General features: G+C 42.8%; 1 protein-coding gene across 12 annotated transcripts in view; it reads left to right on the plus strand.

Moving 5' to 3' along the window:
- The window catches only part of LOC109874749 (ephrin type-A receptor 3), a 208,963-nt gene that overhangs the window by 107,742 nt on the left and 82,181 nt on the right, over positions 1–19,040 (plus strand). For 3 of the 12 annotated variants that reach the window (XM_031810030.1, XM_031810036.1, XM_031810029.1), the window contains exons 8-10: positions 1,591–1,703; positions 3,270–3,432; positions 10,455–10,563. In XM_031810030.1, coding sequence (XP_031665890.1) covers positions 1,591–1,703; positions 3,270–3,432; positions 10,455–10,563 — 385 coding nt within the window. Of the gene's footprint in view, positions 1–1,590; positions 1,704–3,269; positions 3,433–10,454; positions 10,564–11,999; positions 12,022–13,294; positions 13,467–13,732; positions 13,793–14,083; positions 14,227–15,023; positions 15,922–19,040 lie in introns of those variants that run through there. The other 9 variants (XR_004206336.1, XM_031810031.1, XM_031810032.1 and 6 more) reach the window with 9 other exon arrangements.

The following is a 19,040-nucleotide window of genomic DNA, read 5'->3' on the forward strand; positions in this document are numbered from 1 at the left end:
AGAGGAGGTGAGGGGGAATGAGAGGAGGAGAGGATTGGGAGTGGAGGAGAGGTGGAATGAGAGGAGAGAAAGAGAGGAATGGGAGAGGAGGTGAGGGGGAATGAGAGGAGGAGAGGATTGGGAGTGGAGGAGTGGGAGAGGGAGAGGAGGTGAGGGGTGATGAGAGAAGGAGAAGAGTGGGAGAGGATGAGAGAAGTGGGAGGTGAGGAGGGGGGAGGAGGTGAGGAGTGAGGAGAGGATTGGGAGAGGAGGAGAGGAGTGGGAGCGGAGGTGAGGAGTGGGAGAGAAGGTGAGGGGCGATGAGAGGAGGAGAGGATTGGGAGAGGAGGTGAAGGGGAATGAGAGGAGAGGGGTGGGAGAGGAGGAGAGGAGTGGGAGTAAAGGAGAGGGGCGATGAGAGGAGGAGTTGAGTGGGAGAGGAGGAGAGGGGCTATGAGAGGATTGGGAGAAGAGGAGAGGAGTGGGAGCGGAGGTGAGGAGCGATGAGAGGAGCAGAGGAGTGGGAGCGGAGGTGAGGAGTGGGAGAGGAGGTGAGGGGCGATGAGAGGAGGAGATGATTGGGAGAGGAGGTGAAGGGGATTGAGAGGAGAGGATTGGGAGAGGAGGAGAGGAGAGGTGTGGGAGAGGAGGAGAGGAGTGGGAGTAAAGGAGAGGGGTAATGAGAGTAGGAGTTGAGTGGGAGAGGAGGAGTGAGCTATAAGAGGAGGAGAGGAGTGGGAGAGGAGGAGAGGGGCTATGATAGGAGGAGAGGACATTAACCTCGTTAACAGTTCCACATGTCTCCCCTGCTGTCACACACTGCTCATCTCAACATGTCACACACACACACACATACACACACAAACACATTCCTACCTGTGCCCACCGAGCACTCTGTGATGAGGGGGTGAAAGTGAAGAGATAGCGATGTACACCACGGAACCCCTCAGAGACACCCATCGGCTTACTCAGCACACACACACACATGCACACACACGCACGCACAGATACAGACACACAAAGTCATTACATACACATGTGCACATACAGTATGTGACCCCCTCTTTGTTCTTTCATTAGCTAAGTTCTACACTCTGCAGAGAACTGTCATTATAGCACAGTGGTAATCAATCTATAAATCTCTCTTCCTCCCCTGCTGTCTCTCTCTTCCCTCATTCTTCCTTTCTAATTCCTACCCCACTGTCTCTCTCCTTTTCTCCTGGTAGTCTTTCTTCCTTTCTCTCCCCCTAAATTCCACTCCCCCCTTCCATCTTTCTCTCTCTCTCTCTATAGTGAGTGTGGTTAACCTATATATCTGTCTGTCTGTCTGTCTGTTTCTCTCTCTCTGTAGTGAGTGTGGTTAACCTATATCTCTGTCTGTCTGTCTGTCTGTCTGTCTGTCTGTCTGTCTGTCTGTCTGTCTGTCTGTCTGTCTGTCTGTCTGTCTGTCTGTCTGTCTGTCTGTCTGTCTGTCTGTCTGTCTGTCTGTCTGTCTGTCTGTCTGTCTGTCTGTCTGTCTGTCTGTCTGTCTGTCTGTCTGTCTGTTTCTCTCTGTAGTGAGTGTGGTTAACCTATATCTCTGTCTGTCTGTCTGTCTATTTCTCTCTATAGTGAGTGTGGTCCTGAAGGAGAGGAGGAGTAAGGACAGTATCACTCTGGCGTGGCAGGGCCCTGACAGACCCAATGGAGCCATAGTGGAGTATGAAGTCATTTATTATGAGAAGGTGAGTCACATACACACCTCAATTTCTCTCTCCTTCTCTTCTCTTCTCCTCCCATCTCATCTCTCTCTTCTCTTCTTACTTAATGTCAGACTCAGACCTGAAAATCCCAGTTTGGACTCTCTAGCCAGTGTTTAATGGATCTGATAAGCGCAGGAGTGCACTTGATTTAGCTCACTCTGCACATTGAATGGCCCCGAAAGGGAAGTTTATGTCCACCAAGTGCAGCAGGCAGGCTAAATAAAACAGGAATGTGAATGAAGAGAACAAGAGAAGAGAGGAGTGGGAAGTGTGTGTGTGTGTGTGTGTGTCTGTGTGTCTTTGTCAAATCAAAATCAAATCAAATCAAATTTATTTGTCACATACACATGGTTAGCAGATGTTAATGCGAGTGTAGCGAAATGCTTGTGCTTCTAGTTCCGACAATGCAGTAATAACTAACAAGTAATCTAACTAACAATTCCAAAAAAAACTACTGTCTTATACACAGTGTAAGGGGATAAAGAATATGTACATAAGGATATATGAATGAGTGATGGTACAGAGCAGCATAGGCAAGATACAGTAGATGATATCGAGTACAGTATATACATATGAGATGAGTATGTAAACCTAGTGGCATAGTTAAAGTGGCTAGTGATACATGTATTACATAAGGATGCAGTCGATGATATAGAGTACAGTATCTACGTATGCATATGAGGTGAATAATGTAGGGTAAGTAACATTATATAAGGTAGCATTGTTTAAAGTGGCTAGTGATATATTTACATCATTTCCCATCAATTCCCATGATTAAAGTGGCTGGAGTAGAGTCAGTGGCATTGACAGTGTGTTGGCAGTAGCCACTCAATGTTAGTGGTGGCTGTTTAACAGTCTGATGGCCTTGAGATAGAAGCTGTTTTTCAGTCTCTCGGTCCCAGCTTTGATGCACCTGTACTGACCTCGCCTTCTGGATGACAGCGGGGTGAACAGGCAGTGGCTCAGGTGGTTGATGTCCTTGATGATCTTTATGGCCTTCCTGTAGCATCGGGTGGTGTAGGTGTCCTGGAGGGCAGGTAGTTTGCCCCCGGTGATGCGTTGTGCAGACCTCACTACCCTCTGGAGAGCCTTACGGTTGAGGGCGGTGCAGGTGCCATACCAGGCGGTGATACAGCCCGCCAGGATGCTCTCGATTGTGCATCTGTAGAAGTTTGTGAGTGCTTTTGGTGACAAGCCGAATTTCTTCAGCCTCCTGAGGTTGAAGAGGCGCTGCTGCGCCTTCCTCACGATGCTGTCTGTGTGAGTGGACCAATTCAGTTTGTCTGTGATGTGTATGCCGAGGAACTTAAAACTTGCTACCCTCTCCACTACTGTGTGTGTGTTATTGGCAGGGATCAGTGGTAATATTCCACAGTAACAGTGTTAATCAGTGTAGTGGAGCTCCTCTCATTAGAGAAGGTATCATAGGAACTGCAAGGTGGGTTCTCACTGACACACACACTCACTTAACATCTCTCTCTCTCTCATATATCTCTCTCTCTCCATCTATCTCTCTCCATTTGTCTCTCTCTCTTCCTCTCCCATTAGAACCAGAGAGAGCAGAACTACACAGTCCTAAAGACCAGGTCCAATGTGATGACTGTAGACGGTCTAAAGCCTGGTACTACATATGTGTTCCGTGTCCGAGCTAGAACCGACGGGGGATACGGCAACTACGGAGGAGAGATAGAACTGGAGACCAGCCACGAAGGTCTCTTCCTCTTCCTCTCTCTCTGCTGTGTCTTTTTATGTTTCTCTGTCTCCACCTATCATCCTCTTCTGGACTCTCTTCATCTTCCTTCTCTCCTCTCTTCTTTTACCTCTGCAATATCTCACCTCTACCTCTTCACCTCCATTAGGGCAGTCCTAGGGCTGGGCGATATGGACAAAATATTTGTCTTATTTTTTACGGTATTTGATGGTTTCTGAATGAAACAAGTTTCTAAATACAGTACCAGTTAAAAGTTTTAGAACACCTACTCATTAAAGGGTTTTTCTTTATTTCTACTATTTTCTCCATTGTAGAATAATAGTGAAGACATCACAACTATGAAATAACACATATGGAATCATGTAGTAACCAAAAAAAGTGTTAAACAGATCTAAATATTTTTTTGATTTGAGCTTTTTCAAAGTAGCCACCCTTTGCCTTGACAGCTTTGCACACTCTTGACATTCTCTCAACCAGCTTCACCTGGAATGCTTTTCCAGCAGTCTTGAAGGAGTTCCCACATATGCTGAGCACTTGTTGACTGATTTTCCTTCACTCTGCGGTCCAACTAATCCCAAACCATCTCAATTGGGTTGAGGTTGGGTGATTGTGGAGGCCAGGTCATCTGATGTAGCACTCCATCACTCTCCTTCTTGGTCAAATAGCCCTTACACAGCCTGGAGGTGTGTTGGGTCATTGTCCTGTTGAAAAACGAATTATAGTCCCACTAAGCACAAACCAGATGTGATGGCGTATCACTGCAGAATACTGTGGTAGCCATGCTGGTTAAGTGTGCCTTGAATTCCAAATAAATCACAGACAGTGTCACCAGCAAAGCACCATCATACCTCCTCTTCCATGCTTTACGGTGGGAACCACACAAGAGGAGATCATCCATTCACATACTCTGTGTCTCACAAAGACACTAATGTTGGAACCAAAAATCTCACATTTGGACTCATCAGACTAAACAACATATTTCCACTGGTCTAATGTCCATTGCTCATGTTTCTTGGCCCAAGCAAGTCTCTTATTATTATTGGTGTCCTTTAGTAGTGGTTTCTTTGCAGTAATTCGACCATGAAGGCCTGATTCATGTCTCCACTGAACAGTTCATGTTGAGATGTGTCTGTTACTTGAACTCTGAAGCATTTATTTGTGCTGCATTTTCTGAGGCTGGTAACTCTAATGAACTTATCCTCTGCAACAGAGGTAACTCTGGGTCTTCCTTTCCTGTGGCGGTCCTCATGAGAGCCACTTTCATCATAGCGCTTCATGGTTTTTTCAAAGTTCTTGACATTTTCCAGATTGACTGACGTTCATGTCTTAAAGTAATAATGGACTGTTGTTTTTCTTTGCTTATTTGGTCTTTTATACCAAATAGGGCTGTCTTCTGTATACCATCCCTACCTTGTCACAACACAACTGATTGACTTAAACACGTTAAGAAGGAAAGAAATTCCACAAATTTACACTGCCGGGGCGGCAGGTAGCCTAGTGGTTAGAGCATTGGACTAGTAACCGAAAGGTTGCGAAATCAAATCCCCGAGCTGACAAGTGAAAAATCTGTTGTTCTGAACAAGGTAGTTAACACACTGTTCCTAGGCCATCGTTGTAAATAAGAATATGTTCTTAACTGACTTGCCTAGTTAAATAAAGGAAAAATAAAATAAAATAAAAAACAAGGCACAGCTGTTAATTAACTGAATGGCATTCCAGATGACTACCTCATGAAGCTGGTTGAGAGAATGCCAAGAGTGTGCAAAGCTGTCATCTAGGCAAAGGATAGCTACTTTGATTTGTTTAACACTTTTTTTGGTTACTACATGATTCCATATGTGTTATTTCATGGTTTTGATTTCTTCACTATTATTCTACAATGTAGAAAATAGTACAAATAAATCCTTGAATGAGTAGGTGTGTCCAAACTTTTGACTTGGCCCAAGCATTTTAACGGTCTTTCTCCATTCTGATTGTTTTATAACAAACCAAACTAGAACAAAGATGACAGTAAAGTTGTCCAATTTATATAACTTTTAATTTATTTAGCAGTGCACCAAAATATCTTTCTAGACGGTATTGTAAATATCCATACTGGTATGCCTTAACGGCATACCTTAAAAGAGGATATATCTCCCAGCTCTGCTTACTCCTCCCTTTTTCTACTGTCTTTCAGTCTCATATTGGAAGGACATGAAAATCCAGCTCATGACATTGTCTCAAATTCAACTAGGGCTGTGACGATTATGGAATTTTGGGTAATAATTAATTGTCATGCAATTGATGACTGTTTTTAAATTGTAATTTTCGTTGAACTTTTTTTGTTGTTGCTATGGTCGCAACAAGATCTCATTGTTTTCCTTAGAAATTCTAAGTATTTATGATGATCTATTTTTGACACTGTAATGCCACGTGGTCACAGGGTTAATTCCGTTTGGTTGCAGGGTTAAAACCGAGTGGTTAAGGTTTTGGCTATGGTTTGGTTGCAGGGTTAAAACCGAGTGGTTAAGGTTTTGGCTATGGTTTGGTTGCAGGGTTAAAACCGAGTGGTTAAGGTTTTGGCTATGGTTTGGTTGCAGGGTTAAAACCGAGTGGTTAAGGTTTTGGCTATGGTTTGGTTGCAGGGTTAAAACCGAGTGGTTAAGGTTTTGGCTATGGTTTGGTTGCAGGGTTAAAACCGAGTGGTTAAGGTTTTGGCTATGGTTTGGTTGCAGGGTTAAAACCGAGTGGTTAAGGTTTTGGCTATGGTTTGGTTGCAGGGTTAAAACCGAGTGGTTAAGGTTTTGGCTATGGTTTGGTTGCAGGGTTAAAACCGAGTGGTTAAGGTTTTGGCTATGGTTTGGTTGCAGGGTTAAAACCGAGTGGTTAAGGTTTTGGCTATGGTTTGGTTGCAGGGTTAAAACCGAGTGGTTAAGGTTTTGGCTATGGTTTGGTTGCAGGCTTAAAACCGAGTGGTTAAGGTTTTGGCTATGGTTTGGTTGCAGGGTTAAAACCGAGTGGTTAAGGTTTTGGCTATGGTTTGGTTGCAGGGTTAAAACCGAGTGGTTAAGGTTTTGGCTATGGTTTGGTTGCAGGGTTAAAACCGAGTGGTTAAGGTTTTGGCTATGGTTTGGTTGCAGGGTTAAAACCGAGTGGTTAAGGTTTTGGCTATGGTTTGGTTGCAGGGTTAAAACCGAGTGGTTAAGGTTTTGGCTATGGTTTGGTTGCAGGGTTAAAACCGAGTGGTTAAGGTTTTGGCTATGGTTTGGTTGCAGGGTTAAAACCGAGTGGTTAAGGTTTTGGCTATGGTTTGGTTGCAGGGTTAAAACCGAGTGGTTAAGGTTTTGGCTATGGTTTGGTTGCAGGGTTAAAACCGAGTGGTTAAGGTTTTGGCTATGGTTTGGTTGCAGGGTTAAAACCGAGTGGTTAAGGTTTTGGCTATGGTTTGGTTGCAGGGTTAAAACCGAGTGGTTAAGGTTTTGGCTATGGTTTGGTTGCAGGGTTAAAACCGAGTGGTTAAGGTTTTGGCTATGGTTTGGTTGCAGGGTTAAAACCGAGTGGTTAAGGTTTTGGCTATGGTTTGGTTGCAGGGTTAAAACCGAGTGGTTAAGGTTTTGGCTATGGTTTGGTTGCAGGGTTAAAACCGAGTGGTTAAGGTTTTGGCTATGGTTTGGTTGCAGGGTTAAAACCGAGTGGTTAAGGTTTTGGCTATGGTTTGGTTGCAGGGTTAAAACCGAGTGGTTAAGGTTTTGGCTATGGTTTGGTTGCAGGGTTAAAACCGAGTGGTTAAGGTTTTGGCTATGGTTTGGTTGCAGGGTTAAAACCGAGTGGTTAAGGTTTTGGCTATGGTTTGGTTGCAGGGTTAAAACCGAGTGGTTAAGGTTTTGGCTATGGTTTGGTTGCAGGGTTAAAACCGAGTGGTTAAGGTTTTGGCTATGGTTTGGTTTCAGGGTTAAAACCGAGTGGTTAAGGTTTTGGCTATGGTTTGGTTGCAGGGTTAAAACCGAGTGGTTAAGGTTTTGGCTATGGTTTGGTTGCAGGGTTAAAACCGAGTGGTTAAGGTTTTGGCTATGGTTTGGTTGCAGGGTTAAAACCGAGTGGTTAAGGTTTTGGCTATGGTTTGGTTGCAGGGTTAAAACCGAGTGGTTAAGGTTTTGGCTATGGTTTGGTTGCAGGGTTAAAACCGAGTGGTTAAGGTTTTGGCTATGGTTTGGTTGCAGGGTTAAAACCGAGTGGTTAAGGTATTGGCTATGGTTTGGTTGCAGGGTTAAAACCGAGTGGTTAAGGTTTTGGCTATGGTTTGGTTGCAGGGTTAAAACCGAGTGGTTAAGGTATTGGCTATGGTTTGGTTGCAGGGTTAAAACCGAGTGGTTAAGGTTTTGGCTATGGTTTGGTTGCAGGGTTAAAACCGAGTGGTTAAGGTTTTGGCTATGGTTTGGTTGCAGGGTTAAAACCGAGTGGTTAAGGTTTTGGCTATGGTTTGGTTGCAGGGTTAAAACCGAGTGGTTAAGGTTTTGGCTATGGTTTGGTTGCAGGGTTAAAACCGAGTGGTTAAGGTTTTGGCTATGGTTTGGTTGCAGGGTTAAAACCGAGTGGTTAAGGTTTTGGCTATGGTTTGGTTGCAGGGTTAAAACCGAGTGGTTAAGGTTTTGGCTATGGTTTGGTTGCAGGGTTAAAACCGAGTGGTTAAGGTTTTGGCTATGGTTTGGTTGCAGGGTTAAAACCGAGTGGTTAAGGTTTTGGCTATGGTTTGGTTGCAGGGTTAAAACCGAGTGGTTAAGGTTTTGGCTATGGTTTGGGGAAGGCTTAAAACAAAATAGTAATAAAAAAAACTTGCTATTCCATCAAGTGTAACCAAGTATTATCATGGCTAACTAGAGCATCGTGAACTGGGATGGCGCAGTGGTCTGAGCAGCACGGCTCCAAGCATCACGAGTTTGCTCCCAGTGCTGAGCAATCAATTGTTAGTGTCGAGGAAGGCATATATCGACATTCTCAATACTAAGTCTTTTTAATCTGATGACATACTATACCTAATGAATACAACATAGGTTTGGTGACACCTTCGTCTCAGAAACAAATGCTTTGACTGCTTGGATCTTTTGGAAATGAAGCTTTTCCTCCTGAATATGTCGTTCTGCGAGTAAAATAATGACTAACTTTACCCTCCTAATGGAAAAATAAAAACTGCTATTGGGTAAACTATATTTACTAATGTCAAAATTAAAGTTGAACCCCCCCAAACTCCTAAAATATATGTAAGACAAATGATTGTTTTACTTCACCATTATTATTCATAATTGTCGGTTACATGATTGTATGATTATTGTGCCAGCCCTATGTTCACCTCGACTGAATATCGATCATGTAAATCAAATGTGAATCTGATCAATCATTTAGTTCAAGTTCATGAAATGAAAACCAAAGATTGAGCTGACTGAATATTAGTCATATCAATTCTATGAAGAGGGATCAATGTTATTGTTGATTACTTACTAAGTCTTCTTCGTGTGTTTGATGCTAGGGAATGGAATAGGAGACCAATGGCCATCTATCGCTGCCCGGCGGCATTGATTTGCCTGAATGGGCTTGCTGCCCATGCACACACACACAGACACATACACACACGCACACACACACACACACACAAATGCATGCTCGTGCTTGGCTAAACTTGATAAATTAGGTATTTGTTTTGAGTAATGGCCCGATTATTGCAGTGTAAAAATCAATGTGGTTTCACAGAAACTTTTAAAGCAGGCTTGTTATGTACAATGTTAACATATCCATTTGGACAGCACAGGAAAACTCTCGTGTATTTACAGTCTGCTGTTATTGAGGTATATTGAAATGGAAAAAGCTTTTTTTATCATGAAAGAGCGTGCTGAGAACATTCTCTTTCTCTTTCAATCTCCCTTTCTCTTTCTCTCACTCTATTACATACACACGCACACGCACACACACACACACACACACACACACACACACACACACACACACACACACACACACACACACACACACACACGCACGCGTACACACACACTCACACACACACACACTCACACACACACACACACACACGCACACACACACTCACACACACACACACACACTCTCACACGCACACACGCACACACACTCACACGCACACACACACACACACACACACTCACTCATAACTTTTTTTAATCATCATATGCTGCTACTGTTTACTATCTGTCACTTTATTCCTAGTTACACCACCGTTCAAAGGTTTGGGGTCACTTAGAAGTGTCCTTGTTTTTGAAAGAAAAATACATTTTGTTCTAACCAGCATAGAAAGAGGAGTAGAGGTCACGGTGCACAACTGAACAAGAGGACAAGTACATTAGAGTGTCTAGTTTGAGAAACAGACGCCTCACAAGTCCTCAACTGGCAGCATCATTAAATAGTACCCCCAAAACACCCTCTCAACTTCAATAGTGAAGAGGCGACTCCGGGATACTGGCCTTCTGGAGTCGCCTCTTCACTGTTGAAGTTGAGACTGGTGTTTTTCAGGTACTATTTAATGAAGCTGCCAGTTGAGGACTTGTGAGGTGTCTGTTTCTCAAACTATATACTCCAATGTACTTGTCCTCTTGCTCAGTTGTGCACAGGGGCCTCCCACTCCTCTTTCTATTCTGGTCAGAGCAGGTTTGCGCTGTTCTGTGAAGGGAGTAGTACACAGCGTTGTACGAGATCTTCAGTTTCTTGGCAGTTTCTCACATGGAATAGCCTTTATTTCTCAGAATGATCAATTAGCCTTTTAAAATGATCAACTTGGATTAGCCAACACAACGTGCCATTGGAACACAGAAGTGATCGTTGCTGATAATGGGCCTCTGAACGTCTATGTAGATATTCCATTTAAAAAAAAACTACAATAGTCATTTACAACATTAACAATGTCTACACTGTATTTCTTATCACACACATATATACACAAAGACACACATGCACACATAGACACACCTTCTCACAATGTGTTATCCCTTTCTCTTGCCTGTGATTCCCTGTCTCAGACATGTTGGCCATAGGAGACCCTAACCAGTCTACTATCCTGGCTGTGTCCATCACTGGAGGCATCGTACTGCTCATCTTCCTGGTGGCCTGCTTTGTTGTCAGTGGCAGGTAAGAGAGCTACACACACACTCTCACACACACTGAAATGTACCTTCAGGCAAAATTAGCTAACGTTCAGCGAAGGTCATTTGTAAACCCAGTGGTGTTATATACAGGCTAGACTAGTAAGTCAAATTAAAGAAGAGAACCAGAGAGAAGAAATGAGATAGGAGGAGGAAAGGAGAGAACTCTTCTTGGATGCAGTCCAGACAGTCCGAGTTAGGCTCCAGCTCTCCTGTACCAAAGGAGGAGAGGAGAGAGAGATGACAGGCCAGTGATTTATAATGTCTGTAAATGAATGCTTATCCTATATACGCACTGACTAGATTAAATAGCTATTTTTCCCCTCGACACACACACATTGACATACCGTACACACACACACTTCTGAGGTCTGTAAAAACATTAGTATTGATTAAGGGTGATTGCCTATCAGGCTGAGTGCCCTATTAATTATTGACTGAGTGAAATCTAGTTAGTGGATACTGTCCTAATCACACACACACACACACACACACGCAATAACATACAAATACACACATAAAACACGCTCACATACGTAAAAGTTGAAAGGTTGAAGAAGAAAATGGCAAGACAGGCTAGATGGCCGACAGGCAGGGTGTTAATCCTGGTTTTTACTAAAAGTACACACAGACACACACATACAGCTAATCAGATTTCACAGGCTGGAAGGCAGGCGAGGTGTTAACTAGGTTTTACAGGGGGGTCAATATACCGCCATCAATTACCTCTCCCTTCAACCCTCTTTTCTGATTGTGACTTGATGGGATGCAGTTAATGTCAGAAAGTGACTGTTCACAGCAGGTTAGGATAACTCATGTATCTGGTTAGGAGAACTCACGTAGCAGGTTAGGAGAATTGACGTAGCTGGTTAGGAGAACTCACGTAGCTGGTTAGGAGAACTCACATAGCTGGTTAGGAGAAATCACATAGCAGGTAGCTGGTTAGGAGAATTCACGTAGCAGGTTAGGAGAACTCACATAGCTGGTTAGGACAACTCACATAGCAGGTAGCTGGTTAGGAGAATTCACGTAGCAGGTTAGGAGAACTCATGTAGCAGGTAGCAGGTTAGGAGAACTCGCGTAGCTGGTTAGGAGAACTCACGTAGCAGGTAGCTGGTTAGGAGAACTCACGTCGCAGGTTAGGACAACTCGGGTAGCAGGTTAGGAGAATTTCTGTAGCAGGTCGGCGGGATTGACGTAGCAGATTAGGAAAATTATGTTGAAGATAAATTTCACTGCTGCTCTATTTCACTATAAATGTACATTAATATGTTATTAACATATCATATGTGTCATGAAAATGTTGAATTTCCTCACTACACGCAAATACTGAGCTTTTCTGCGTCTCACCAGTAGAATTAGGCCAGCTACATTTCCTGGTTGTAAGCAAACCACAATATCCAGAGTTCTTGGCGATTTCAGGACGTAGTACCGGCCTGTGTTAATTTCTTTATTTTATTTCACCTTTATTTAACCAGGTAGGCTAGTTGAGAACAAGTTCTCATTTGCAACTGCGACCTGGCCAAGATAAAGCATAGCAGTGTGAGCATACAACAAAGAGTTACACATGGAGTAAACAATTAACAAGTCAATAACACAGTAGAAAACAAAGGGGGGGGTCTATATACAATGTGTGCAAAAGGCATGAGGAGGTAGGCAAATAATTACAATTTTGCAGATTAACACTGGAGTGATAAATGATCAGATGGTCATGTACAGGTAGAGATATTGGTGTGCAGAAGAGCAGAAAAGTAAATAAATAAAAACAGTATGGGGATGAGGTAGGTGAAAAGGGTGGGCTATTTACCAATAGGCTATGTACAGCTGCAGCGATCGGTTAGCTGCTCAGATAGCTGATGTTTGAAGTTGGTGAGGGAGATAAAAGTCTCCAACTTCAGCGATTTTTGCAATTCGTTCCAGTCACAGGCAGCAGAGTACTGGAACGAAAGGCGGCCAAATGAGGTGTTGGCTTTAGGGATGATCAGTGAGATACACCTGCTGGAGCGCGTGCTACGGATGGGTGTTGCCATCGTGACCAGTGAGCTGAGATAAGGCGGAGCTTTACCTAGCATAGACTTGTAGATGACCTGGAGCCAGTGGGTCTGGCGACGAATATGTAGCGAGGGCCAGCCGACTAGAGCATACAAGTCGCAGTGGTGGGTGGTATAAGGTGCTTTAGTGACAAAACGGATGGCACTGTGATAGACTGCATCCAGTTTGCTGAGTAGAGTGTTGGAAGCCATTTTGTAGATGACATCGCCGAAGTCGAGGATCGGTAGGATAGTCAGTTTTACTAGGGTAAGCTTGGCGGCGTGAGTGAAGGAGGCTTTGTTGCGGAATAGAAAGCCGACTCTTGATTTGATTTTCGATTGGAGATGTTTGATATGAGTCTGGAAGGAGAGTTTGCAGTCTAGCCAGACACCTAGGTACTTATAGACGTCCACATATTCTAGGTCGGAACCATCCAGGGTGGTGATGCTAGTCGGGCATGCAGGTGCAGGCAGCGACCGGTTGAAAAGCATGCATTTGGTTTTACTAGCGTTTAAGAGCAGTTGGAGGCCACGGAAGGAGTGTTGTATGGCATTGAAGCTTGTTTGGAGGTTAGATAGCACAGTGTCCAAAGACGGGCCGAAAGTATATAGAATGGTGTCGTCTGCGTAGAGGTGGATCAGGGTATCCAGTTGATGTGAGAAACATCAAAATGTCTGCATTTGTAGCCAGCACTTTCAGCCAGAGGATTTCGAAATGGAACTGAAGTCTCAACTGATGGGGTTGCCATGTCGTCGAACATTGAAAAGTGATGCTATTCCATCGATTTTCCCCTTCACTTCAAAGACGAAGTCATCCGATCAGCCAACATCAGAGCAGCAGCAAACAAGTCAAGTTGTGGTAACGTAACTAACATTACCTAGCTAACTAGCTAGCTGGCAAACTACATTTGTTTATCTAAACCAAAATCTAGCTAGCTGGCTTTCATAATACGCTGGCTTGACATTGCAAAGCTTATCAGTGTAATTAGAAAGCTGCTATCTGGTGATGTGATTTGTAACTTTGCAGGGTGACGTTAGCTTCGTTAGGTTACGTTAGCTAACCGTTAGCTAGCTAGCTAACTATCTATTGCAGAGACTAATGATGTGTGACTATGTGTTTTATTTAGTCTGATCCCATCAACATCTGTAGAGGCATCAACATCGAGCTCAGCACCAGGAAGTAGTGTAAGTCACCTTCTAAAAGCTTACTAAAATCTACTAAATCTTTCCATGACTCCATGATGAGCAAATAAATCTACTGGAGCTAGGCATAAACATGGGCTGTGTCTTGTTGTCATAATTTGTGTGTTTACAAGGAGGCTACAACTTCTGCTGTAGTTTTCTCTGTATTGTTGAGGCTTAGTTGAAAGGGGGGGGGGTATAGGAGGGGGGGATATAGGACCTTGTTTGAGTGTGTGTAAATGGGGACATAGTCGTCAATTGTTGGCTAATCACTGACTACTGTGTGTCCAACAGAATAATCATGTTGCTGTTGACGACAACCTGGACACCAGCTTTACTAATGCAGAGTCTGTGGACCTGTTGGTTGAAAGCTTTCAGCCTGGAATAAGCTCAAGCTCAACGTAATCTTACTTTGACACAAGCCAGGACAGCTAAAGGTATTTATGAAAGCACAATACCCACAGCACAGCTGTAGCTGCTCATACATAACAAGACACGACTAGACTGTACATCAGTCAAGAAGACCCCCTCAAACTTTTGACAGCTTTTCTAACAGCCCATCTCAATGCCCCATTATTGACTCTGAGTGTAACAGAACACATACCAGTCTACTGTACCCTTTTTTGTTTACATAGTGTGGTTCTATGGTTATTGTATGTTTACACATCCTCATGATCAGTCTTCACGCTTTACACATCCTCACGATCAGCTTCACGTCTCTCTCCTGGAGACTTGCAGTGCAAACAAATCTTCTGCAAGAGGTCGAAGCAGTGGGTGGTGAAAAACGTGTAAGAGTGGCTTGTCCACATAGCTGTGGAGTGCAGAAAGGACCAGACAATTGTCTACAAAGAGCCTGAGTCACAGATCCCCAAACCCAACAGCCCTGCCAACATGGCCAAAGACTGCTAAATCAGCTGCCATTACCCAACGCAAGAAGAGGTTCACCAGCTGAAGAACAATATGTAACCTGCCTGGAATATTCAACCAACACAATACCCATATTCAGTTAGACTGATATTGTGGTATAATCTAGAATGCCTAGTATGCTCAAAATTGCATTGTGGTATAGATATGTCTAGCTGTTGTACATATATATATATATATATATATATATATCAATGTTTCATCTTTATATTTACTATTTTATATATTGTAGAATAATAATAGTGAAGACATCATAACTATGAAATAACAAAGTGTTTAAAAAAATACTAATATATTTTTTTGATTTTAGAATCTTCAAAGTAGCCACCCTTTGCCTTGATGCCAGCTTTGCACACTCTTGGCATTCTCTCAACCAGCATCACCTGGAATGCTTTACCAACAGTCTTAAAGGAGTTCCCACATATGATGAGAACTTGTTGGCTACTTTTCCTTCACTCTGCGGTCCAACTCATCCCAAACAATCACAATTGGGTTGAGGTCAGGTGATTGTGGAGGCCAGGTCATCTGATGCAGCACTCTCCTTCTTGGTCAAGTAGACCTTACACAGCCTGGAGGTGTGTTGGGTTATTGTCCTGTTGAAAAACAAATGATAGTCCCACTAAGTGGGATAGCGTATCACTGCAGAAGGCTGTGGTAGCCATGCTCGTTAAGTGTCCCTTGAATTCTAAATAAATCAACCGATAGTGTCACCGGCAAAGCACCATCACACATCCTGTCATGCCCTGATCTGTTTAACCTGTCCTTGTGATTGTCTCCACCCCCTCCAGGTGTCGCTTATTTTCCCTGCTGTATTTATCTCTGTGTTTCCTGTCTCTGTGCCAGTTCATCTTGTATGTTCAAGTCAACCAGTGTGTCTTTCCTGTGCTCCTGCTTTTCTATTATCTTTTACTAGTCCTCCCGCTTTGCCTGACCATTCTGCCTACCCTGACCTCGAGCCTGCCATTCTGCCTACCCTGACCTCGAGCCTGCCATTCTGTACCTCTGGATCTCTGAACTGACCATTCTGCCTACCATGACCTCGAGCCTGCCATTCTGCCTACCCTGACCTCGAGCCTGCCATTCTGCCTACCCTGACCTCGAGCCTGCCATTCTGCCTACCCTGACCTCGAGCCTGCCATTCTGTACCTCTGGATCTCTGAACTGGTTTTGACCCCTTTTGGATTGTTAATAAACATCTTGGACTCTAACCATCTGCCTCCTGTGTCTGCATCTGGGTCTCGCCTTGTGCCCTTATACCTCCTCCTCCGTGCTTCACGGTGGGAACCACACAAATCAAATCAAATTTTATTGGTCACATACACATGGTTAGCAGATGTTAATGCGAGTGTAGAGAAATCCTAACAAGTAATCTAATAATTCCACAACTACATAGTACACACAAATCTAAATGGATAGAATAAGAATATGTACATATTAATATATGGATGAGCGATGACTGAGCGGCATAAGCAAGATGGTATAAGATACAGTATAAACATACGTCATGACGTTGCCCTGTTGGGGGAGGTTTATGAGGTTTATGACCCCATAAATACCTTTCCCCCTTTTCTCTCCACTCTACAGAATGGACTCTTGGAAAGCCCTTTGATAACATAGAGTATGGTAACATAAAAAGGTTAGGGAAAATAACAATATTTATGTAATCCAACCAGTTGAAAGTGTCCGTTGGCACTTAAAGAATATGATGTCAGATCAGTTGGTGTCTGGGACATTATATCTGATGATCGGACAACATAAATTGTACCTTGGAAAGTCTACACGTTATCAGATTCACATGGAATTGTTGTGCAATTTAAATGTTTAAATATGAAACTATTTGTGAAAAGATTAAATGTAATTTTAAAATTGTTTTCATAAGTTAACTATGCTCACTCAGTGGCCACGCCAAAGTGGACGGACATTGGTTGAGAGGAGAGAAACAAGCCCTTATCTTCTCCAGTGTAAAAGCCCCCGTGACCCAATTCACGTCAGACTAAGCAAACCCCAGCGTGAGCTGTGGTTGTGAATGGTTGAATATCTACTCTACATAACAACATTTACATGAGAACAAATCACGTGGAGGTGACGATCACCACGCTGGAAGGATGAATTTCAACTACACCAGCCAGAATACAGCGTGAGCTGATTATGGCAAAATGGTATGAACTTTCAACTCTTTTTCACTAAAGAAGAAGTGATACATAGAAGTCGAGTTATCAGCTACAGCTGTAAACGTACGTGGCCTAGGAAAGGACATACAATCTCCTGAGAAGACAGGGTATAACGTATCTGCCCTACAACACTACGACCAGACAGATTCTACAAGGGACAAGGGCAATCTCTTCTGGGCAAACCAGTCTTCCATCTTCGACCCATCTATCGAAGCACAGCTCAGTGCAAATATATAACTTGCATTTTCCTTTTCCGAATGGGTGGTTATTAGAATGCATAAGATTCTGTATTTAGGTTAGCATTGCTTTTCAAGGTCCGATTGAGACCCAATCTCTTTAGTCCCTCAGTCTTCCCACTCTTTCATTCAAACCCAACCCTCATTATTTGTGTAACCAGCCATCATATCGGTTTCCGTCCGCTAGGGACTTTTTATTTTATGACATGATTAGTAATCGATGTATGGTCCATCCTGTGTATATGTAATTCTGTGTGATTATTTAGTAAATAAATAATTAAGCCAATTTTTCTATTGCAGATTCAACTTGTTAGCCAGGGTTCATGAAGATAACCAAGAATTTTACGACATTCAGATGAGACTGAATAAGGTGTTGATTAATAATTGCTTGCTAATGATGTAAAAGATCTTCAAGAGTGGATTCGGGAGATAGCCGCTCTATATAAACTAATGCTTCCGTGGTGCCCCAGGTTATTAAATAGTTAATTGTTGCATGGTTTAATTCAATCAAATAATCAGTCAAACGTTAGTTTACCTCTCTGGAGTAGGCGGACGCTTACGTCCCACATGGCCAATAGCCAGGGAAAATGCAGAGCGCCAAATTCAAATACATTTTTATAAAAATCTAACTTTCATTAAATTACACATGCTAGATAGCAAATTAAAGCTACATTCGTTGTGAATCCAGCCAACATGTCAGAATTCAAAAAGGCTTTTCAGCAAAAGCATAATATACTATTATCTGATGATAGCAAATGAGTAAACAAGTAAACAATGATAGAGTAGCATATTTCAACTCTGCAGGCGCGACAAAATGCAGAAATAAAATATAAATCTTTGACGAGCTTCTTTTGTTGGCACACCTATATGTCCCATAAACATCACAAATGGTCCTTTTGTTCGATTAATTCCGTCGATATATATCCAAAATGTCCATTTATTTGGCGCATTTGATCCAGAAAAACACAGCTTCCAACATCCCTTCAAAATATCTCAAAAGTTACCTGTAAACTTTGCCAAAACATTTCAAACTACTTTTGTAATACAACGTTAGGTATTTCTAAACATATATAATCGATCAAATTGAAGACGGGATGATCTGTGTTCAATACAGGAGCAAAACCAACTGACGCTACTTTTCTGGTTACGCGCCTCTATCAAAAGGTACACATGAAGTGACTCTCGTTCTGCGCTATGGTACTTCTTCATTACACAAAATAAAAACCTCAAGCAATTTCACAGTTATTTCTTTCACTGTTTCAACTGCTCTTCAGTGTATTCTGGCTCAAATGAATAGGGCTGTATGTTCCTATGTAAAAGAACATCAAAAAATGTTTCATCGTCCAGCTCTTCTTGGAATGAGGAATCATCAGAAGCTGCCATTGTAGCTAATGAATTATCTTGGATAGACAGTGCATGGTAACATAACTTCCATGTACCTGTAAACTAGTACTGCCCCCCGTTTTGAAAAGCTTGCTTAAGAGGGTAGGAACAAGGAAGTAGGGCTCCCGTCAAATTGTAGTCTTTACAAAGCCAGGGGAAATTAGTGAACCAAGATATCCTTCAATGTCCTGGCAGATAGTCCAATGGTTATATTTGAACAAGGACAACCATATCTTACTTGCTGCTAGTGGGATCGTGCAATCGGCGAAACACAAAGGCCACAATAATTGCTAAAAAACAGACAACAGACTCAATCAACCAATGGCGGCATTGGTTGAACTCTTCCGGTGCAATTTTTTTTAAAATACAGCTATAGTCCATAATTATGTCTGAAACAGCTCATACGTATGTAGTGAGACTGGAAGAACACCCCAAATAGTGTCTAGCACTGAAGTTTCCCTTACAATTTAGGAAAGGGGTTAGGGTTAGCTAAAATTCTCCCTGATGCCACTCAAACATCCAACTTTTGATGTCACT

The sequence above is a fragment of the Oncorhynchus kisutch genome, linkage group LG30, assembly GCF_002021735.2.
Source record: "Oncorhynchus kisutch isolate 150728-3 linkage group LG30, Okis_V2, whole genome shotgun sequence".
NCBI classification, from domain to species: domain Eukaryota; kingdom Metazoa; phylum Chordata; class Actinopteri; order Salmoniformes; family Salmonidae; genus Oncorhynchus; species Oncorhynchus kisutch.